This window comes from Mandrillus leucophaeus, unplaced genomic scaffold (genome assembly GCF_000951045.1).
Source record: "Mandrillus leucophaeus isolate KB7577 unplaced genomic scaffold, Mleu.le_1.0 Scaffold241, whole genome shotgun sequence".
Taxonomy (NCBI): domain Eukaryota; kingdom Metazoa; phylum Chordata; class Mammalia; order Primates; family Cercopithecidae; genus Mandrillus; species Mandrillus leucophaeus.
Window position 1 is genome coordinate 1329830 of NW_012102488.1, and position 23989 is coordinate 1353818.

The following is a 23989-nucleotide window of genomic DNA, read 5'->3' on the forward strand; positions in this document are numbered from 1 at the left end:
CCCTGTCTCTACTAAAAATACAAAAATTAGCCAGACATGGTGGTGTGCACCTGTAATCCCAGCTAGTCAGGAGGCTGAGGCAGGAGAATTGCTTGAGCCCAGGAAGTGGAGGTAGCAGTCAGCTGAGATCGCACCACTGCACTCCAGCCTGGGTGACAGAGTGAGTCTCTGTCTCCAAAAAAAAAAAAAAAAAAAAGAAAGAAAGAAAAAAAGAAAAAAGAGAGAAAAGGGTAAATATGTGGGAAACTCTAAATAAATTTTAATTGTATGAAATAATAATAATAAAATCTTCTAGGCAATAATAATATCAAACAAGGTAGAGTTTACAACAAAAACTCTACTAAAGATAAGAAAACACTTTGTAATGATTAAACTGCAGTCCATGAGGAAGATAAAACAATCATAAATGTGTAAGTCCTGAAAACATAGTCTCAAAATACATATGACAAAAATTGACAAAACTTAATGAAACAAATACACAATCAGAGCAGATTATAAAACATCTCTCAGTAACTGACATTGACAAGCAGAAAAAATATCAGTACAGTGAAGATCTATACTGCACAGTTAACAAATGTTACTAATTGACACATACAGAAAACTATAAACAACAACTTCAGAATATAGATTTTTTCTCCCCATTGCACACGGATGGGAACCCTTTCAAAGAAGGCACGGGTAGCAGAAGTCTGAGGTCTGATCTCTCTAGTAGAATAAATAACAGATACAATAAATGCACGTTTCCATGCCCCCTGTACATTTGCATTCTAATTCCACTATTGAGGGCCAGGTGGGAGTTTGTTTAGCTGGAGGATGTGGGATATCTCTCACTTTGGGTATAATGGGTAGACTCAGAGTAGAGACCAGGAGTTATATTTTTGGGGACCCAAAGGTCTAGCTTGCTATATTCAATTCCAAAATAGACTGCAGATTCCCAGGGTTCAGATGGATCCAGGGGAAGCAGTATTTGTGATAAAGGCTACATAAATGCCACCAAAGAGGTAAAAGGTAAGGAAAAGCATACCAGACAACAATTAATTGATACAGAGAAACTCCTGAGATGAAATGTGTGTATTTGCTGAGGATTTTTAAGGGATTCCCAAGCCTTCTAAGTCATTCTGGACAGTTTCTCTGCTTTTCTGAGCTATTTCATTGACAGTAGTAGCTTCCTTTAGATCCTATTTTTGCAAAAGGTGTATCTGCCTGCTATGGTTTGAATGTTTTTGGCCCCTCCAAAATTCACATTGAAACAGAATTCCTAATGTAATAGTATTAAGAGGTGTGGTCTTTAGGAAGTGATTGATTCAGAGCCTTCATGAAAAGGACCAGATGCCCTTATAAAATAACTTGACAGAGGGAGTTAGCCGTTTTTGCCCTTCCATCCCTTCTGCCATGTGAGGACACAGTGTTCTTCCCCTCTGGAGGGTGCAGCAACAAGGTGCCATCTTGGAAGCAGAGAGCAGCCTTTGCCAGGCACGAATCCTGCCCATGCCTTGATCTTGGACTTTCCGGCTTCCAGAGCTGTGAGAAATAAATTTTTGTCCTTTATAAATTATAAATACAGAATTATAAATCTGTATTTATAAATAAATTTATAAATTATCCTGTCTCCAGTATTTTGTTCTGGAATGGACTAGGATACTGCCTTTAGAAGTGTATATACTGCACACAGAAAACCTCTAGAAAGTTATACCCCAATGTTAATAGCAGTTATTTACGAGAATGGGATTTGGGATCTTTTTTTCCTTTTTCTTATTTGCATATACTGGTTTTCCTAAAATAAACAAGTAAGCAAAAATGAACAAGTAAGCATGCATAACTTGTGTAACTCCTTTGTTTCTACACTGTCACCCAGGCTGGAGTGCAGTAGCGCAATCTCAGCTCACTGCCTCTTCTGCCTCACAGGCTCAAGCCATCCTCCCACCCCAGCCTCCTGAGTAGCTAGGACTACAGGCACATGCCACTACACCCAGCTAATATGCTTTTTTGTATTTTGTTTTTATAGATGTGGGGTTTTGCCATGTTTCCCAGGCTGGTCTTGAACTCCTAGGCTCAAGCTATCTGCCTGCCTCAGCCTCCCAAAGTGCTGGGATTACAGGCAGGAACCACTGTGCCTGGCCAATTTTTAGTTTTATTTTTTAAAAAGAAATTAACCTCAAAATCCCATAAACTTGAGTTTGATCCTGAATCAAAAAACCAAAGCCCAAATCAATCACAATCCCCTGAACACCATCTTGTGATGCAGTTGCAATCAGAGCTGCATTTTCTCTTCCTCGGTGAGATCTGTGAATACCTAAGACTTGAATGCATGGTGTGACTATAAAGCCATGCCTGAGTTTTCTTAAAACACTCGAAAACTTACAAATTCAAGAAGTACTGTCTTTCAAAGTCACTCCGCTTGTTTCAGCTTTGGATTTCCTCCATGAAATTGTCTTCAGAGCTGGTTTAGTAATGGCAAAGTAAATCAATTTCATTATAATTCATAAGAAACGCTTGCTTAAGCCACAGTCTTATTCCTCTTTTCATGCCCTCTTTCTTAGTGTTCTTTATTTTTATTGCTAATGTGTTTGACTAAGACTTCAAGGTCCTATTGTTGAAAACCTGGGGAAAAGAGTATGGGAAGAGGTTCTGAGGCATAATAAAGCCTGGGGCTTGGGGAGGAGTACAGGGAGGGGGCTGGACAGTTTGAATGTTAGGCCCAAAGGTAAGGTGACCATAAAATTTATCACCCCATTCTGGTATACTTTTGAGTGTGAAATAGTCATGATTAATAATCATATCAGGTCAACCAAGATGTATGGTCACCCTATGTGTATAGGGAGCAAGTCAAGGAAGGCACTCTAATAGCTGTACACTTGGGCTACCTTTAGGGCAAGAGATGCACCAGTACAACTGGCCAAGGGCCGTAAATGTGAATTGCCGGAAGTGGAGGATGGCTTCTGTTTGAGGATGGAGCTATCATTGGGACAGATTCATCTTTAATTTAGGGAAATCTTATTCAGTGAAAAACAGTTACATTGAATTTCTTGGAAGTACTTCTAATAGGTTATAAAGATTTTGTGACTACTTACACATTCAGCTACTCCTTGGAAATGAAAAGATTTTTAAGGTATTATAATACACCCACCCACCTACACATTTTCTTGTCACCTTTTGAGACTCCACCATACCCCTGGAATTCTCACATTTCCGTCTCCCCTCAAAAGACTGACAAAAGATTAAACAGCCAACAAAATCCCCCTAATTGCATGATCATTCAGTCTAAGTTGTTCTCCCATTCACTGCCTTATAGTCTGTTCTTTTGTCTTGTGTTTTCCATCTGTGCAGTCTCATTGAGTTTGTTGGCTTTCCCACTTAAGTTGTTTATTGTGCCAAATCTCATTCATTCTGGTGGAAATCAGCCTGCAACACAAGGGTCCATGCCATATATATTAAGTATTGCTTTGTTTTTTAAGCCACTGCTTATTGTAACACACATCTTACCAAATTCAAAAAGCAAGAAATCAAATCTTTCTTTCAATAGTTTCAAAGTTAACTTTACTATCCATAATACATACTTCTAAAAGAATTCCAGAATAGCTGAATTCATACATTTCACAAAAATTTAGGAGAAATCACACAGTTCCCTACCTCGAGGCTCTCACAGCAAACAAATCCAAAAAAAGATCAACTGTATACTTAACATTTGTGTACTTTATGTAAATTATACCTCAATAAAAATATAAATAAAACCAATTTTGCTATGTGCTGTGGGCTTTTATAGGTCAAGAAAATTGATCTTTGGAGTCTCATAACACTTTTTTTTCACACAGGTTACTTATTTTAGATATTTATTTTTCCCTGAGTAAAATGGATTAATCACAAGTAATGACATTGGATCAGTCTTGCCTCTTTTAAGCATAGGCCTTTACTGTAATCTGCTTCCAAACAATCCCAATAAAATCATGGATTTTAAGAGTCAAAAAGTTGCTCAGAGCCTTCTTCAGGGACTCTTAACTTTTTCTGCCACATGGATCCTTTGAAACTCTGATAAAAGCAAAGCTATAGATTTCCTCCCCAGAAATATACACATGCACAAAGATTTTGGGATAAACACACCACTGAAAACCATGCAGGGACCCACTTAGGAACCCAAAGATCTCAAATTAAGATCCACTGAGATAACACAATCCTTTTCCTCCAGATGAAAACAATAGACCCAAGGAGCAAAAGCAACCTGTTTAGGGGCTGAAGACAGAACCCAGACTTCTGATACTGTTTACTCCATTGTCTCTTCAGATATCATTAAGTTCCCTTGGCCCCCAAAACTCCCATCTGTGGATTTCCTGAGTTTAGAAGAACTTCCACAGTACCTTGTAGCCTACCTTTTGTAATTGGAGTCACACCGGGAGCTGGTCAAAGTTTACCTTTTACTTATTGGAGAACAACAGGTACAAAGCAGAGTTCCTTATATTAAATTGGGACATTTTTCTCTTTTTTTCCTTAAAATCCAAACGGAAGTGAAAATTAAAATCCAGCAATAAAGGGTTTTCTTTTTAGTTTAATGAAATCAACTCTAAAATTTGCTTTTATTTATACTCTGAAATTTAAAATTTTGTTCTTCGTTGATCTTTATAACATCGGAAAGATTGAACTTACACTTTGCTCTGTGACTCTTTCAATGTTCTGTGACCAAACAATACATTTCAATCCAACCCAGGAAATTTCTGCGACTTGTGCCCACTCAGTTTTGCAGTTTGGAACAGAATTCTTGCTCCCAATCCAGAGACTGAGAGAAATGAAAGAGGACCCAGAAAGCCTTTTCTTCTGTGTGAAAGGCCTGATCCTAAGTGGAGCAATCAATAAAGAAAAGGGCTCAAGCTGCAGCCTACAAATTCCTTAGAGTTTAATGTGTTCAGGATGAGGTGAAGAAATTACATAAACCCGTGAATAGATATGCAATAGAAGCCATGTGTATAGGCATTCTGTCCCTAAAGGTTTTGCTAGGTACTTACCAAGCTATTCCTTCTGTGCAATCATCTTTTGTTTCTGTACTTGCATGGATGAAAGCTGAACACTTATGTGCCAGCTATTGTTCTAAACCCATGACATTATTTAATCTTCACGACAATTCTTTAAGGTAGTCTTATTACTATGCCCATTTTATAGATGAGCAAACAAGTTTTCAGGGGCCAAGAAATGAGCAAGGTTATGTAACTTGTAAATCACGAAACTGAGCATCAGATACAAGCATCTAGCTGCACTTCCTGAGTTTGTACGTCCTACTCTGATAAAATAAGTAAGTAGAGATACACTGAAGACTGGGAAAGAATACTGTTGGCCGATTCCTCAGGCAATTTTTTTCGATATTGTATTGTTGTCACAGAAACCTCCAGCCTCTCTCATTGATGGACAGTAGGAGTGACACATGGAGTGGACCAGGAGTTTATGGCAGGAACAAGGCTGACGGGAAGACAGGGCAGGAGTGGGGTGGAGGCGTGCTTTTCGAAGCGTGTCGGGGGAAAGAGAAGGCGCGGGTCGTGGGGCTCTCCCCTGTCTGCAGTCCCAGCATGGCTCCTGGAGCTCTCTGGGTGGCTTGCTGACCCCGACATCGCGGCAGCCCGCCCCCAGCACCCCGCTGTCCAATCAGCGGCGCGGCCTGGCCCCGCCACTCGGCGCCGGCCATATAGGCCTCCTCCTGGCGCGCCTCCGCACCGCATTGGTGGACCGGCCCCCGGCACGTCCCTGGGCGTTGTGGCCACCACCGCAGGTTCCGCCTCTCGTTCCCTCCGCCTGCAACGTACGCCGCGCCGCCTCTCTGTAGCAGCCCGCGGAGCATCGCAGCCGGTCGCCGCCCCCGCCCGCCTCCCTCCTCGCATCTCTCGGTGTCCTCCGCGGGCCGGCGCGATGCGGCTGGGCCCGAGGCCCGCGGCGTTGGGGCTGCTGCTGCTGTGCGCCGCGGCGGCCGGCGCCGGCAAGGCCGAGGAGCTGCACTACCCGCTGGGCGAGCGCCGCAGCGACTACGACCGCGAGGCGCTGCTGGGCGTCCAGGTGAGGCGGCCAGGCCGGTGCTGGGAGGGCCGCGCCTCGCACCGCCGCCGCCGCGGGCTTTGTCCCGGGACAAAGAGGGGCGGCCGGGCGAGGCCTGGCCAGGTGGACCTGACAATGGGGGCCGGGTGGCGCAGCGCTCGCTCTTTGGGGGTCCCGGGGCCTGGAAAGCCTGAGGAGATAGCACGGCCCAAGAGCTGGATCTCTTCTACCCTCAGATCATGGAGGGTGTGTAGGGAGTAGGGGCCTTGAAGTGCAGGTGCGGGTGACCCCGAAACCCTTTGGCAAGGGGGTCTTCTAGTAGCCCTGTTTTTCTCCACCATTTTGCCCCACTGATAGTAATGCTTGGCCCTCCTGTATGTCCTTTCCCCCAAAGGAAGATGTGGATGAGTATGTTAAACTCGGCCACGAAGAGCAGCAAAAAAGACTGCAGGCGATCATAAAGAAAATCGACTTGGACTCAGATGGCTTTCTCACTGAAAGTAAGGACTGCCCTACACAACTAACAATGGAGACAAACACAAACATGTTAAGCAGGGGTGTCTGCTGAATGTATAGATTGCTAGTGTCCCAAATTGGAAGTCCTGTGAGAAGGAAAAAAGGACATGGAGAATAGGTTTTATACCTGCAAATCTTTAGACCCTGAGAACCAAGTAAAACTCGGTGCTTTCTCCAGTTATATATAAACATCATTGACCCTATACTCTATGTGCAGGTCACACCTTGAGACACCCTCTTTCTCACATGTCTTTTGTTAGTGTCAACAATATGATTCATTTTAGAGAAATATGCCCCAAAACTTTACTGCAGTAAATAATTTGCTCTTTTGATATATGCTTCATTTAAATTTTAGGAATTTGCTTCTTTTTGTAAGCAAGTAGAAAAAGACCTGTTGCCTGTGAATTACGTTTATTACAACATTATACCAAAATATTAGAGCTGGTAGGGGCCTTAGGATCATCTCGTCCACATCACTTTGTGGAGATGAAGAAATGAAGCACATGAATAAGTGCCTTCTACAAATAAGTGACAAAGCTAGAACTAGAATCCAGGTGTCCTGCTCTTATTTCAGGTTTTAATATCCTTCAGTTAAAAAAAAATCTGAGTGCTCTCAGGTAAATTCTCTAGTCAGAAATGAAATGCGCAGACTATTAAAAGAATGTGCTAAATAAATTGCTGTGCAATTGTCTCTCCCCATTGTTCAATTCAAATGATGTACCCTGTCAGCATTCCAAGTGGGCCCTCAGAAAAATTCAGGTTGTTACTGTGACTCTTAAGGTAGCTGTTTTTCTGTAACTCTGATTTAAATGCTGTTCATCATCAAGGAATGAAGTTGCTGGAGAAAAAAACTGGCAAATTTAAGTTGTGCTGTCAATGACATATTCACGTTGGAACCCTCTGGAAGATTAAGGGCTTTTTTGTTCCACTTAATTAGACAATAATAGCAAAACCTTTGGACTCTGATTATCCAATGTAAGAATAAGTCAATCTTTGGTTATACTAGAGTAATCAAAGAACACAACACGTTGATTTGGAAGACTGCGTGGTACCTGTCTGGTAAGACCTAGATATGTTCAAATATTTAATAGTAAGGTTTTAAGAAGTTTAAAGTTAGAAAAATTTTAGTCCAAATATTCATTATACAGATGAGAAGAAAAGTTTGAGATGGTAAACTACCCCCTAATGGCAAAGCTGAAGTGTGAACCCACATTTCTTTCTGATCCCTGTTCCATTCTGTTTTCTTCTATGCCATTATGATCTCTTTAAATAAACTAGAAGAAAGACTCATGGTGCTTACAAAAGCCTTCATTCTACTTGAGGACCCTTAAGATAATTTTGGCAATTTACTCTTTGAGGGCTAGGTCTGGAATCAGATGTTAAGAGGTAGCAAAACTCAGTAGGAGCTTAGGCTTTGAAGCCAAACAGGTTTGAATCTGGACTCTGCTACTTACTAGTTAAGAAGGCTTGGACTTTTCTGAACCTCAGTTTTCTCACCTGTATAATAGTGATGATTATAATTGCATTGTTTTGAAGATTAGAGGCAACAAGTATGGAGGGACCTGATAAATGGTATACTCATGCTGTCCTAACAAATATTCGTGTTCTTCCCTCCCTGTTTCCTTTAATGTAGTTTAGTAAATATTTCTATGAATAGATTTTTTTTTTTTTTGAGGCAGAGTCTTGGTCTTGTCACCCATGTTGGAGTGCAGTGGTGTGATCTTGGCTCACTATAACCTCTGCCACTCGGGTTCAAGTGATTCTCATGTCTCAGCCTCCCAAGTAGCTGGGATTACAGGCGCTGGCCACCATGCCCAGCTGATTTTTGTATTTTTAGTAGAGACGGGGTTTTACCCGAGATCAGGCTGGTCTTGAACTCCTGACATCAGGTGATCCGCCTGCCTCAGCCTCCCAAAGTGCTGGGATTACAGGTGTGAGCCACTGAGCCCAGCTGAATAGATTTTTTTTAAAGTTGATTCAGAAGTGGACATTTGAGTTTTAGAAACTTTTTTCCCATGCCTTCAGGTACCAAGTTAAGACAGATAGCTGTTGCAGGAAGGGCATAAATCACTACCCATAACTTTGTTAAAATTTCCTCCAGATGTTTTACGACATATATAAAGGTAATATACTGAAGCAGTGTTCTTAGTCACTTGAATACCTTTTCACAATTTAGGCCGTATCTACTTAACCATGTATTATTTTCTTAATATAGTTTTAATTCAACTCACATAAAATTTATTTTAAAGGAAGACTTTGTATCGCCTTCATAAATATAAAACACTATTTTTTATAATACATATTAAAATAAATAGCTATCAAAATATTTATGCTTCCTGAGAGATCTGTGGTAGTTAACAAAGGTTTTCTGCAAGATTTTGGATAGGTTTTCTGCAAGATTTTTTTAAAGTAAAGTGCTATTTTGGCCAGTTGGTAATTCATTCAACAAATACTTACAGAGCCAGGAACTTTCTAGGCAGTTGATGTACATCAGTGAACAGAACACACCCAAACTTTTACGGAGCTTACATTATATTTAGATCATATGTTATAGTATAGAAGCTCCAGCTGGGCACAGTGGCTCATGCCTGTAATCCCAGCACTTTGGGAGGCTGAGGCAGGTGGATCACGAGGTCAGGAGTTTGAGACCAGTCTGGCCAATATGGTGAAACCCCGTCTCTGCTAAAAATATAAAAAGTTAGCTGGGCGTGATGGTACGCACCTGTAGTCCCAGCTACTCAGGAGGCTGAGGCAGGAGAATCGCTTGAACCGGGAGGCAGAGGCTGCAGTGAGCCAAGATCGCGCCACTGCATTCCAGCCTGGGTGAAAGAGCGAGACTCTGTCTCAAAAAAAAAAAAAAAGCTCCATGAGCTCTTCTAAACAACCTTTTCTTTCCTACCCCATTTCTATTAATACAACTAGGCCAATTCTCAGTATTTGCAAACATCAAAGATTTTACCTTTTCACAGGTTTGGAAATCCTTACTCTTAAGTATCAGAATTAACGTCACATACGTTGTGTTCTGGGAAATTCTTATAGGTGAACTCAGTTCATGGATTCAGATGTCTTTTAAGCATTATGCTATGCAAGAAGCAAAACAACAGTTTGTTGAATATGATAAAAACGGTGATGATACTGTGACATGGGATGAATATAACATTCAGATGTATGATCGTGTAATTGACTTTGATGAGAACACTGCTCTGGATGATGCAGAAGAGGAATCCTTTAGGAAGGTGAGTTCATGTGCACAAGCTGTTCCTTTTGATCATGTCAGTTCACTTTACCTTCCTGCATGAATGAGCACAAGAGGGCCTGAGGTCGTAGGCTGGATTGTCTTGTTCTCTAGGAAATCACCTGTTCCACTTCAGCAGTCATTTTGATGACTTCCTTTCTGGCCAGATTTAGGACTCTTGTTCTAGATTACCTACATGATCGTTGTATGTTTTTTCTTAGCTGCATCATTTAATTGTCCTCATTTCCAGAGTTGCTTTTTAAATGTGTTTTGAATGTGTATCTCAATATTTTAATATCATTGAACAATCAGTTTTATCTTTATTAAGAAGACCATTATGGCCCATTCCCATTTTTAAACATGTAGTTTTATATACTCACTTGAAAAAATCTATAGGTTCTACCTCTGTGGATTCAAGCAACTGAGGATCGTAAGTATCTAAAAAAGTAAGTATTAAAAAAAAAAAACAACACTGTGTCTCTACTCAACATGTACAGACTTTTTTCTCTTGATTATCCTTAAATAATATAGTATAACAATGATTTATTTCTCATTTAAGTTGTAATTTGTATTATAAGTAATCTAGAGATGATTTAAAGGAGAGGTCCCCAACCTTTTTGGCACCAGGGACCAGTTTCATGGAAGACAATTTTTCCACAGGACAGTGTGTGGCAGAGGGGGCAGGAATGGTTTTAGGATGAAATCGTTCCACCTCAGATCATCAGGCATTAGGTTCTCATAAGGAATACACAACCAAGATCCCTCACATGTACAGTTCACAATAGGGTTTGCACTCCTATGAAAATGTAATGCCACCCCTGATCTGACAGGAGGCAGAGTAGAGCTCAGACAGTAATGCCTACCACTCACCGCTGACTGTGTGGGCCAGTTCCTAACAGGCCACGGACCAGTACCTGTCCGCGACCCAGGGATTGAGGGTCCCTGATTTAAAGTATTCAGGAAGATGTGTGTAGGCTATGTGCAAATACTGCACCATTTTATATCGGGGACTTAAGCATTCTCAGATTTTGATAGGGAGGTCTTGGAACCAATTTCCCAGGAATGTGTGAGGGAGGACTGTGTAACAAATTGACCATTGTAACCATTTTAAAGTGTACAGTGCAGCAGTGTTAAGTACATTGATGGTGTTGTGCAACCAATCTCCCCAACTCTTTTCATCTTACAGAGCGAAAACTCTCTACCCATTAAACAATAACTCCCCATTCCCTCCTCCCACTAGCTCCTGGCAGCCACTATTCTACTTTCTGTCTCTGAATTTGGCTACTCTAGGTACCTCATCTAAGTAGACTCATACACTGTATTTGTCTCTTTGTAACTGGCTTATTTTTACTTAACATAGTGTCCTCAAGTTTATTCCATTTTGTAGCATGCATCAGAATTTCCTTCCTTTTTAAGGCAAAGTAATGTTCTGTTGTATGTACAGGTTGAGTATCCCTAATTCCAAAATCAGAATGCTCCAAAATATGAAACTTTTGGAGCACTGACACGACACTCAAAAGAAATGCTCATTGAAGCATCTTGGATTTGGGATTTGCAGATCTCTATGGGATCCTGCTTTCCATTGTTTTGGGTACATACCCGGAAGTGATACTGCTGGATCATACGGTAATTCTATTTTTAATTTTTTGAGAAACCACAGTACCACTTTTCATAGTGAGTACACTCTTTAAAATTACTTCTTTTTTTTTTTTTTTTTTTTGAGACAGTATATCACTCTGTTGCCCAGGCTAAAGTGCAGTGGTGTAATCTTGGCTCACTGCCTCCTGGGCTCAAGCGATCCTCCCAACATAGCCCCTCAAGTAGCTGGGATTTCACACTGGAGCCACCACGCCCATCTAATTTTTGTATTTTTTTTGTAGAGATGGGGTTTTGCCATCTTGCCCAGGCTAGTCTCAAACTCCTGAGGTCAAGCGATCTACCCACCTCAGCCTCCCAAAGTGCTAGGATTACAGGTGTGAGCCACTGCACCTAGCCCCAAATTACTCATTTTTTGAAAATTTATTATCACTATGAGTTCTAATGTGTCTCATGGTTTAATTTGTTGAAATATATGCTTCTTAATTAAGCAGAACTGAGGAAGACTAATTTTATTGGGGAATTAGTAGAAAATTTTTTCAAGACTTTTAGGAAGTCTATTAAACTAAAAGTATATCAACAGAAATGACTGTGAGCTTAAGGAATTGCTGTATCAAATACTTTTGTATTTGAAAACTAATTTTAAAGAATTAAAATATTTTTTATAGGTACATGATAGTTGTATTTACATACAGGGTACATGTGGTATTTTGATATCACACAAACATATAATATAATGATCAAATCAGGGTAATTAGAGTATCACCAAGAATTTTTTAAAGATAGCTTTTAATGTGTAGAAAAAAGTAAAAATAAAATCAAACATGCTGTTGCAAACTGTCCCAAAACATTAGTCAAGGGTGCTTGGAAAATAGTCAAGGCTCTTCTGTTTCTTAACTTATCCTGTTATGGTATATACCTTTTAATTTTTATTGTGGCCATAATTTATCGTATTAAACAATATTGTGTAACAATGATTTACTCCTCATTTAAATTGTAATTTGTATTATAAGTAATCTAGAGATGATTTAAAATATTTGGGAAGATATGTGTAGGTTATATGCAAATACTATGCCACTTCATATCAGGGAATTGAGCATCCTTGGGTTTTGGTATCTGAGGGAGGTTCTGGAACCAATTTCTCACAAATATGGAGGGAGGAGTGTATAACAAATTTACTATTGTAACTGTTTTAAAGTGTACCATTCAGTAGTGCTAAGTACATTCACAGTGTTGTGCAGCTAATCCCCAGAACTCTTTTCATCTTGCAAAGCTGAAACTCTGTACCTGTTAAACAATAACACTCCATTCCCTCCTTGGTAAATGCTTTCTAAATGTGCTATTTATTTAGAATCATATTGGCCACTTGAACTCTGTAAGCCACCACTAACTCTAAGTTGGTTAATTATCTGCTAATAACTACACCATCAATGTGGAGGTTTGGGGCTCCATCCTCAGAGCCAGTCTGCTTAGCTTCACATTTAGCTCCAGCACTTCACAGTTGTGTAACTTTCGGTAAGTTATTAAACTTTCATGTGCCTCAGTTTCCTCATCTCCAAAAATGAGGATAATAATTCCCATTCAGGCCAGGTGTGGTGGCTCACACCTGTAATCTCAGCACTTCGGGAAGCCAAGGTGGGAGAATCACTTGAGCCCAGGAGTTCAAGAACAACTAGGCAATGTGGCAAGACGCCATCTCTATGGATACATTTTCTCCTTAAAAATTAAATCCTAAGTAATCTAAAGCTGTATAGTTAGCAAATGCCTAAACAAAATTTAAAAATTAGATGGGCATGATGGTCCATGCCTGTGGTCCCAGCTATTTGGGAGGCTGAGGCAGGAAGATTGCTTGAGCCCAGGCAGTCAAGGCTGCAGTGAGCCATATTTATGCCACTACACTGCAGCCTGGGCAACAGAGAGACCCCGTTTCTAAAAAATAAATAAAAATTTCTACTTTATTTAGGATTATAATAGTGTGGATAAATAGTAATAAATGGTAGCAGTTGGAGGGATAAGCAGTTCTGTTTTGATTTAAAAGAATATTGTTGAAGAAAGCATTTACAGTTCACATAAATTTATATTTAATCAACTTTTTAAAACTTTATGCATTTGTTAACTATCACCTTTAGATTAGTTAGGATTTTCTTTTTTAAGGGGAAAATGTATCTTTTGTTTTTATTTGGGTCTTCATTCTATAGTGGACTAAAGTTAGTAAAACTCATTCTTTTTCTACTTGTAAATACTAAAGGAAAAACGAGTGGTGATAATGAGATTTGGGATCATTTGTCTATTAAGTATCCTCATTTACTATAGGAATTAACTTATCTTAAACCAACTTATCTAAAACCAAAGCATGGTATGGTATGATTTCCCTTCCTAGGAACAACAGAGAAGTTAAATACAGTATTTTAAAATCTTGCTGGAATTAGATTCTAATTGTGTTTTCTATTTTTATTTTTTTGTTACTCAAAAGACTTAATTACTCTCCCATTAAAAAATAAGAAGTGCGTGTTCCTGTATTCTTAGAAGGGGGTGATATAATAGATGGTGCTGAGAAGAAAATCTTCACCTTGAAGAGATACATGACTCATAAATTGTTTATGAACAGTTCTTTTAAAAGGTGTCTGGTTCTAATTCTGCATTCCCTACCAGCTACTTAGAACGTGTTGATTATAACACTCTTCTTTTAAAGGATGAATTAGATGAATCTTAACAGCCTAAAGGAATTGATCGATCCCTAAAATGAACACTTCAATGGGAGTCCTTTTGGTTATTTTTTGTTTTGACAGCCTAGGAATATGTCTCTATCTTCATGAAGTTCTAATCATATGTTTTTAGAATTTGCTATAAGTAACTTCCTGTGTGTATGTGTAGTCCCAGCTGCTCAGGAGGCTGAAGTAGGAGAATTGCTTGAGCCCAGGAATTTGAGGCCAGTCTGGATAACATAGTGAAACCTCGTCTCTTTAAAAAAAAATAACAATGTCCTAAAAACTGATGTGGAGTGTAAAGATGAACCCAGTGCATTATTTTTCAAAATAAAAAATAAAGGATGAGGAATCAATCAGTCTCAGTTATAGACTAAACACTATACCTTAAATAAAATAATCATAAAAAGTAATTGGATATGTGAATAAAATAAAGTTTTCTATACGAAAGTCTGTTAACAAAAGTCAGCTTGATATCTGAACTCTTCACCTTTTTTTTTTTTTTTTTTTTTTTTTTGAGATGGAGTCTCTCTGTCACCCAGGCTGGAGTGCAGTGGCACCATCTCAGCTCACTACAGTCTTAGCCTCCCAGGTTCAAGTGATTCTCCTGCCTCAGCCTCCTGAGTAGCTGGTACTGTAGGCACATGCCACCATGCCTGGCTGATTTTTGTATTTTTTTTTGTAGAGACTGAGTTTCACCACGTTGTTCAGGCTGGTCTCAAACTCGTGACCTCAAGTGATCTGCCTGCCTTGGCCTCCCAAAGTGCTGAGATTACAGGCGTGAACCACCATGCCCTGTCTGAATTTTATCTTACATTTAGTAAGTTTTCATATAGAGAATAAAGAACCCTTTCAGGCTGTGAAATGCCTGAAGAAGCATTTCTTTACAATATAAAGAACAGTTATAGTCAACATAGGATAATTAAAGTTTGGGGACCCATCTGGCAAAAGTTCAAGTGTTTTTTGTTTTTATTTTTGTTTTTGTTTTTTGAGACAGAGTCTTGCTCTGTCACCCAGGCTGCAATCTTGGCTCACTGCAACCTCCGCCTCCCAGGTTCAAGCAATTCTCCTGCCTCAGCCTCCCAAGTAGCTGGGACTACAGGCGTGTGCCACCACGCCCAGCTAAGTTTTTAGTAGAGATGGGGTTTCACCACATTGGCCAGACTGGTCTTGAACTCTTGACCTCAGGTTATCTGCCCTCGGCCTCTCAAAGTGCTAGGATTACAGGCATGACTGCTGAATGTGCATGTATAAGCAGTATTTATTTATGTACGATATAACCTTGCATATGGCTAATCAGAATTTTTAAGACCTAGTCGTTTGTTCTAGTATCACACATTATATATTTCCTCATGTAGAATCATTAGTCTACCAAAAGATGGCAGTTTTGTTCCTCATAAGTTTCTGTTGTCATCTAAAAATAAATGATTATGGTAGCTTTTTTATTACTATACATAACACTTACCCTCTACTAGAATACAAGGTTTTTATATAGAAGAAAAAGAGTGTTGAAGTTTTATGAAACTGACCATCTTTTTTGTTATTTTTTTAGGAATTTGCCACTTTGTATAAAACAGTCTTTCTGTTTTTGGCTTCTTCGATTTAATGTGAGCTATTCTTATTTCGTGTTCTTCAAATGGCCATGAAATGTGAACCAGAGAAAGCTACTCCTTTCACTTTTTTTTTTTTTTTAAAAGAAATCTCAGCTCGTTGAAAGAGATCCTTTCTTTCCATAGGCAAATTTGGCCAAATTTAGCTCTTCTCCTGGAACATGGACCTTTTTGCTCCAAAGTGAAGGGTTCTTTCATAAGGAAATCTAAGTACTTGGTATTTTGAATAATGGTTTATTCAAAAAGAATTTGATTGACTCAGCAGAATACCTCAAATTCTTGTTTGTCTACTTTTTCCGTGTTAAAACTGAACATAAAATACAAATTATTTGGTCTAGTTATTTAAAATTATGAAACATTAAGTTAAAAGGAGCTATTTGGAAACAAGTTATTATTTTTTTTCTGTCATGATTGGGTGAATATAACTGGCTTGTAGAGTCTAGATGTTAATAAAACAAATTCTTTAGGGAAAGAGGTGAGCCTCTCCGCTGTAAATCAGTAATTGTAAAAGAACTAGTGTTTAGGTAAATGACTGCTACCTGACCTTTGTTATTCTAGAAAACTGGAAAGGGCATTTTTATTCAGTAGTGAAACACTTAAAAGCTTCTAAAATATTTGAAATTGTGCTTTAAAGAAATGCACAGTTTAATACATATCAGTTTATAGGAAGGAAAGGTATTCCCAGAAATTCTTAAAACAGAAATTACACAGGATTAGCAATATAGCATTATTGGCTCCCAAGGCTCTTGGTTACAGAATTACCATCGAAAATTTTATCAAAAGCAGCCTTGTCCCTGATAGCTGCCGAATTATTTAGAAAAAGGGGGGCGGAGGGGAAGATGGGAGAGAAAGTAGAAAAGGATGTGTGTTTATTAAACTTCTGCATGGGATCCATTTAAACTTTTGATGTATTTATATCTGAATATACAGAATTAACACTATAAAGAGCCTACTAAGACTAGACTTCCAGGCTGAGCATGGTGACTCATGCCTGTAGTCCCAGCATTTTGGGAGACTGAGGCAGGTGGAGAGCCTGAACTCAGGAGTTTGAGACCAGCCTGGGCAACGTAGTGAAACCCCATCTCTATCAAAAATACAAAAAATTAGCTGGGTGTGGTGGCACACGCCTGCGGTCCCCACTACTTGGGAGGCTGGAGTGGGAGGATCACTTGAACCTGGGAGGTGGAGGTTTCAGTGAGCTGAGATTGCACCACTACTCCAACCTGGATGATGCAGTGAGACCTCATCTCCCCACCCAAAAAAAAAGGAAAAGATTTCCAAATATTAGGTACATATGCTAATATTATGAGAGTCTCAACATAACAAGACTGTTTTTCTGAAACAATAATGTATTTTTGAAAAGTCACTTAGAGGACCAGAAACAATTTTTAAAAGCCCTACCAAGATTTAATATGTGGTATAAATTTATTGACTTTTGGGCATTCAAAAAAGTATTGAGATTAATTATTAAAGTAGACTGTATAGTACTGTAGAAAGAATAGGGAGGATCCAAGTTCAGTAGTTTTGTTTGTTTTTTGAGTCAGGGTCTTGCTGTGGTGTGAAGGCTGGCCTTGAACTTCTGGGCTCATGCAGTCTTCCCAAGCTGCTGGAACTATAGGCGTGTGCCACTATGCCATGCTCAGTATTTTTAGCTGTATTTCTGACTTACCAAATCATTTAATCTGCTTTTCTATCAGTGATCATTAAATACTTAATACTTAAGGTTTATTAATTGTGTGGTAGGGATTCTCATCCCAATTGCTTATTAGAGATTTTTACCCCAGTTTGATAGATGGGAAACCAGAGTGGTTAAGCAGTTTGCGCTGACACCACAGCTAGTAAGTGGCATTGCTGGAATTCAGGTCTGGGTCTATATGACTCTAGAGCTTGTGAGTCTATCCTGCCTTTAATACATGTATTTGTGTAGCTCACCTTCAAAGGGATGATGTGAAGATAAATGAGATAATGGATTGGAATGTACTTTAAATTTCACAAAGTTTGTATTTTTCAAAGTATTTAAAATGATGTGGTATACTAATGAGAAATTTTAATTTTCAAAGCTTCACTTAAAGGACAAGAAGCGATTTGAAAAAGCTAACCAGGATTCAGGTCCCGGTTTGAGTCTTGAAGAATTTATTGCTTTTGAGCATCCTGAAGAAGTTGATTATATGACGGTAAGAAAGAAACATTTTTAAGAGAATTACTGAGTGACCAAAACTTTAAAAAAATATATTTTAAATATTTGTGGGTACATAGTAGGTGTGTATGTTTATGGGATACGTGAGATGTTTTGATACAGGCATGCAATGTGAACTAATCAAATCATAGACAATGAGGTATGCATCCCCTCAAACTTTTATCTTTTGTGTTACTAACAATCCAGTGAACACTTAGTTATTTTTAAATGTATAATTAGTTATTACTGACTGTAGTCACCCTGTTATGCTGTCAACTAGTAGATCTTATTTATTCTTACTATTTTTTTTGTACTCATTAACTGTTCTTAGCGCCCCCTCCCCCAACACTTCCCAGTCTCTGGTAACCATCCTTCTACCCTCTATGTCCATGAGTTCAATTGTTTTGATTTTTAGATCCCACAAATGAGTGAGAACATGCGATGTTTGTCTTTCTGTGCCTGGCCTATTTCACTTAACATGATCTCCAGTTCCATCCATGTTGTTGCAGGATCTTTCTTTTTTATGACTGAACAGTTCTCCATTGTGTATATGTACATTTTCTTTATCCATTCATCTGTTGATGGACACTTGGGTTGCTTCCAAATCTTGGCTTTTGTGAACAGTGCTACAACAAACATCGAAGTGCAGATACCTCTTTGACATAGTGGTTTCCTTTCTTTTGGGTATATACCCAGCAGTGGGATTGCTGGATCATACGGTAGCTCTATTTTTAGTTTTTTGAGGAACCTCCAAACTGTTCTCCATAGTGGTTGTATGAATTTATGTTCCCAAGTGACCAAAACTTTAAAACTTGTTCATTAAGTTGTTAAAATAAATCGTATAATCAGAATTTTAAGAGATACACAGATTTAAAATGATCCTAATTCTCCGCACTTAAAATTAGGAGTGGTAAGGAGGCTTTCTGGTGGTGGCGAAGTTGCTTATTGGGAGGGAGAAGGTGAAGGACTGAATTTTAAAATCTTTGTACTATGTGTGAGCAGCAGGCTTCCTCAGGCTATTTTCTCTCTCATAACTATGTTACCTTCAGTGCCTTCCTTATCCTTTTGTAGCTTTCAGACTTTTTTTTGGTTTTTCAATATTAGTAATACTAGGATTTCTGTTTAATTTACAGCATCACTTATGAAAGCTTTTGGTCTGGAAAAACGTCATGTTTGGATTCTTCTTCATGGGGTTGATAGGGGTGCAGCTGCTTATAACTAGTAATGTTTTTGCAATTTTAAGCATAATGAGTCCTCTTGTCCCTTTAGTATTTAAAAGAAGTACCAGTTTTTCAAAACTTTTGTTGAATTGTAAGTTTAACTCAACAAACATTAACTGAGTCCTGATTGTGACTTGGCCAGGCTTGAAAGCATAAACCATCACATTGGAAAATAAAGACTAATGTAACAAATAGCTTTTTAAAAAAGAGACTAAACATTTATATTGAAGTCTGTTGCATGACATCAGCCTCCAGCTACGTGGCGTGGTTCCCTGGATATTTCAAGGAGGGGAGATACAGCTTTTTGTTTAATGTGTCATGGTAGACCCTGCTGCCTTGCATAACAAGGCTACAGATACATTTTTCTCCATAGCTCAGTGGTAAGACACTGTTATTAATACTACTTCTCTTGCCATTGTGAAGCTTCTAATTTCTCATTGGCACAGAATACATGACCCAGTTTAAGAACAATGCTGGGTGTAATTTAAGTGCCAAAATTAAGTTGGGACAAGCTAATTGAGCCCAAAGAGTGACAGGCAAAGGATGGTAGATCTTGATTCTCTGGAGAATAAGGAACAATTGAAGACTAAAGAGGGGAATTACCAGTAAAAGCAATGAAATAATTTAGGCATTATGTAATATGGCCCAGAGTTCTATCTGGCAATGGAATGAAATAGATTTGGGCAACATTTTGAAGAAAGCATATGTAGGAATGTTGACTTACTAAATAAGTGTTAAGGGAAGGTAAGAGTCAGAGATGGGCCAGGCATGGTGGCTCACACCTGTAATCCCAGCACTTTGGGAGGCCAAGGCAGGAGGACCTCTTTAGGCTAGGAGTTCAAGACCAGCCTGGACAACATAGCAGACCTTGTCTCTACAAAAAAGTTAGCCAGGTTTGGTGGCATGCACCTGTGGTCCTAGCTACTTGGGAGACTGAGGTGAGAGGATCACTTGAGTCCGGTAGTTTGAGCCTACAGAGCCACTATTATTGTGCCGCTGCTCTCTAGCCTGGGTGACAGAATGAGATCCTATCTTAAAAAAAAAAAAAGGTTGGGGGTGCTAGGCAGGGTGGCTCAAGCCTGTAATCCCAGCACTTTGGGAGGCCGAGGCTGGCAGATCATCTGAGATTAGGAGTTCGAGATCAGCCCAGCCAACATGGCGAAACCCTGTCTCTACTAAAAATATAAAAATTAGCTAGGTATAGTGGCATATGCCTGTAGTCCCAGCTGCTTGGGAGGCTGAGACAGGAGAATTGCTTGAACCCAGGAGGCAGAGGTTGCAGTAAGCCGAGATCACACCATTGCACTCCAGCCTGGGCTACAGAACGAGACCCCATCTGAAAAAAAGAGATAGGAAGATATTGAGGAAAGTACTGAAACAGCTGGCCATTGAACAAGCGGTTGTTTGATTAGAAGCTTTGATAAGAGGGAGGAACAGGTTTGGGGGCAGTTTGGGATGGATAGGGCGAGGTTTGCTGAAGGGGAAGCAAGGAGATTGAGGTATAATGGCAGGCTGGCACATTTTAGATCTGGAGGCAGAACAGCAGTTCTAAGGTAAGGGCTCTTTTAGAGTTGTCTATGGATTAGAGGGCAAATGGAGTTAAAGACAAGGGTAGTACAAGATGTCTTTCTTGAGAGGGAGAGATGTGTAGAAAATAGCCTGAGTGTAAAGCTGAGGTTGTTTATGAGAGTGAAAGTGGAGTTCTTCACAATATCAGAAGCTTAAGGATGTTGAATTTAAAGCTACATAGTACTCTAGGTTTTATTCTTGCTTCTAAATTCCAGTGTTTAGAAGGATTGTCTTGAAGACATGGACAACCAAAATGATTTTTCCTGTATAAGTACCTTACTAGCTGATTGCACCACTAGAACTCCAATAATTATCATTTATTTCTAAAAGTTCTGTAGTACGATTGAATCAGATGGCGGTGAGACTGAACATTTTGTACCTTTTTTTTTTCTTTTCTAATGAATGTGGAATAGGAATTTGTCATTCAAGAAGCTTTAGAAGAACATGACAAAAATGGTGATGGATTTGTTAGTTTGGAAGAATTTCTTGGTGATTACAGGTGGGATCCAAGTAAGTCACCTGGGAGAATGTGAAAGGTGAAAAGGAATTGAAGAAAGAGACAGCCTTGCTCATTGAAAGCTCTCTTCGACAGGAAATGTAATGAGGATCTGTGCCTGATCCTGCTTGTTTCATTAACTGTAATGCAAGTTCAACAAATGGATTTATAGCTTATCTGAGAACACTGTCTTGCTTACTTTTACTTCCATGTCTAGAATCAAACATTTTTCTTTCTTTTCGAACAAATCTAATTTTATTATCAGTTTAAATGGGGAAGGAAGGAAGGTAGATTTTTTTTTTTTGAGACGGAGTCTTGCTCTGTCGCCCAGGCTGGAGTACAGTGGCCGGATCTCAGCTCACTGCAAGCTCCGCCTCCCAGGTTCACGCCATTCTCCTGCCCCAGCCTCCCGAGTAGCTGGGACTACAGGCATCTGCCACCTCGCCCGGCTAGTTTTTTGTATTTTTTAGTAGAGACGGGGTTTCACCGTGTTAGCCAGGATGGTCTCGATCTCCTGACCTCGTGATCCACCCGTCTCGGCCTCCCAAAGTGCTGGGATTACAGGCTTGAGCCACCGCGCCCGGCCGAAGGTAGATAATTTTTAAACAAAATCCTGTGCTGTTGCAGGTGGATCTTAAAAGAGATAGAAACATAAAATACTACAAATACTGATGTAAACACAGTATCAGAAGCTTAGTAGAAGGTGAATAAGTGTTTGAAGTTAAGAGTTCGCTTTTATATAAGCAGCTGTTTTTTCAGACTGTTGCTTAAAGACACCAAACAATGCCATTTTTAAATTGGTCACCAGTTTTACTTATTCTGATAGTCACTTTAAAATTACACATGGCATTACTTTGTGAAAACATGTAAGAAACTTTGTATAGAAACATGATATACAGTAAAACATTACCCAACCTCACATTTGGGAAAACTAGATATCAGAACAAATAGCAGTTAACAAAATTACTAGTTTGTGTTAACATCCAGTGATTTTAAAACTGGGTTATTTAGACTTGTGTCACTTTTGAAAATTGCTATATATTTGTACTTATGTCAGGACTTTTCAGTTAAGTAGTTCTGTTTTATTGGGCTTTCTTTAGTAAACTTTAAATTCACTTCCTTTATTCTAGAGATCTACCAAACTTTTTTTTGGATACATGTGATATTCTTGTGTATGTATATTTGTGTTTTTTTATATTAAGCTGCAAATGAAGATCCAGAATGGATACTTGTTGAGAAAGACAGATTCGTGAATGATTATGACAAAGATAACGATGGCAGGCTTGATCCCCAAGAGCTGTTACCTTGGGTAGTACCTAATAATCAGGGCATTGCACAAGAGGAGGTAAGTGTTACAGAACAACTGTTTCTCTCCACCCCCTCCTCCAGATTTGGTGCTGGGGTTTTGATAGGAAAAGAAGTTCAAAATCTTAAGCCAAAGAAAAAAGTAATGGAGTTATTTGGGATTGATGCATTGCTGTGTTTTGAATTTACAAAGTGTTTTAGATTGTCAGGGAGACAGAGAAGTTAAGATTGTGTCATGTATTAATTTGAGAGTACAGTGAATAGAATAATAGTTTGTATTTACTTACAGGGACTCAAAGTAGGTTATAATAATTTTGCCTTGCCTTGATATATCCTGGATTGGATTTGAGTAGAGAGAGACAGAACCCAGTAGAAATGAAGAAAGGAGATAATGGGAAAAGCAGTAGACAGACCTGGTTACATGTAACATTTTTAGATACTTAAACAATAATGAGTACTTGTACACCTGGATGATTTTGACAAGTCAGATCACATTAAATTGTGAACATCTTGCTGAAAATACTTATTACACTTGACACTTTTTTGTTTTGTTTTGAAGGCTCTTCATCTAATTGATGAAATGGATTTGAATGGTGACAAAAAGCTCTCTGAAGAAGAGATTCTGGAAAACCCGGACTTGTTTCTCACCAGTGAAGCCACAGATTATGGCAGACAGCTCCATGATGACTATTTCTATCATGATGAGCTTTAATCTCCGAGCCTGTCTCAGTAGAGTACTAGCTCCTTTTATAATTTGTTACCAGCTTTACTTTTGTGATAAAATGTTGATGTTGTATTTTACACTCTTAAGTCTTACCACAGTCAGAATTATCTTAATGTAGATTATAATTTTGGTTTTTTAGGGAAAAAAACCCCAAATACCTGATAATTTATTTCAAAACGTATTGAAGCAACAAAACATTAATATTGTGCCATATGACAACAAAGTCTTTCCTAAATACTCCATCCGTTTAGTACTGTATTGTGGAATATTTGAGTTCTATTTCCATACTTGAAAACATGGAGGGTTTTAGAGTTGCCTGAACAATATTATTTAAGTAGTATGTGACTGAGCTATAAATTTTTGTTTTTGTTCTAAGTAGATTTAATTTGGGAACTGACAGGACAGTGTTTTTAGGTTTAGCATTTTGTTTAAAAACCTTTAAAGAAACCTTTAGAAGGACTTAGACCTCACGTATTAATGTTGAGAAGGTCTGCTTAATTTTAAAATGGTTTCCATAAAGGGTTTTATTGTATGAAATAGAACTTTATATTTTTGCATATGTATAGATAGTAATTATATTTAATGTATAACTATAGCATTAAGGTGAGTGGAATTTGACATTGTCCAAATCTTTTTCATTTTTGAGTGATTAAAAATGAAATGTCCTATCTTTTTATATGTTTGTTTGCTTTTCTTTAATTTTTCAGATAAATATTGAATTTAGCACAGGTTTTGTGGTATTGTACATTATCTTGCCTCATCCATTCCTTTATGTGGGTGGTTCCCAAAACTGTCAGATTATTCTTGCTGCATTTTCTTTTTTTTGAT

At 38.8% G+C, this 23989-nt stretch overlaps 1 protein-coding gene across 1 annotated transcript; it reads left to right on the forward strand.

The window, feature by feature from the left end:
* The first annotated feature begins 5669 nt into the window (after positions 1 to 5669).
* On the forward strand, positions 5670 to 23828 carry RCN2 (reticulocalbin 2, EF-hand calcium binding domain). The gene is given in 9 exon segments (XM_011982671.1): positions 5670 to 6030; positions 6404 to 6509; positions 9565 to 9761; positions 15614 to 15622; positions 15624 to 15668; positions 17732 to 17845; positions 21050 to 21146; positions 22335 to 22477; positions 22997 to 23828. Coding segments are annotated over 9 exon segments (1008 nt in total). The 5' UTR covers positions 5670 to 5886; the 3' UTR covers positions 23150 to 23828.
* Positions 23829 to 23989: the final 161 nt, after the last annotated feature.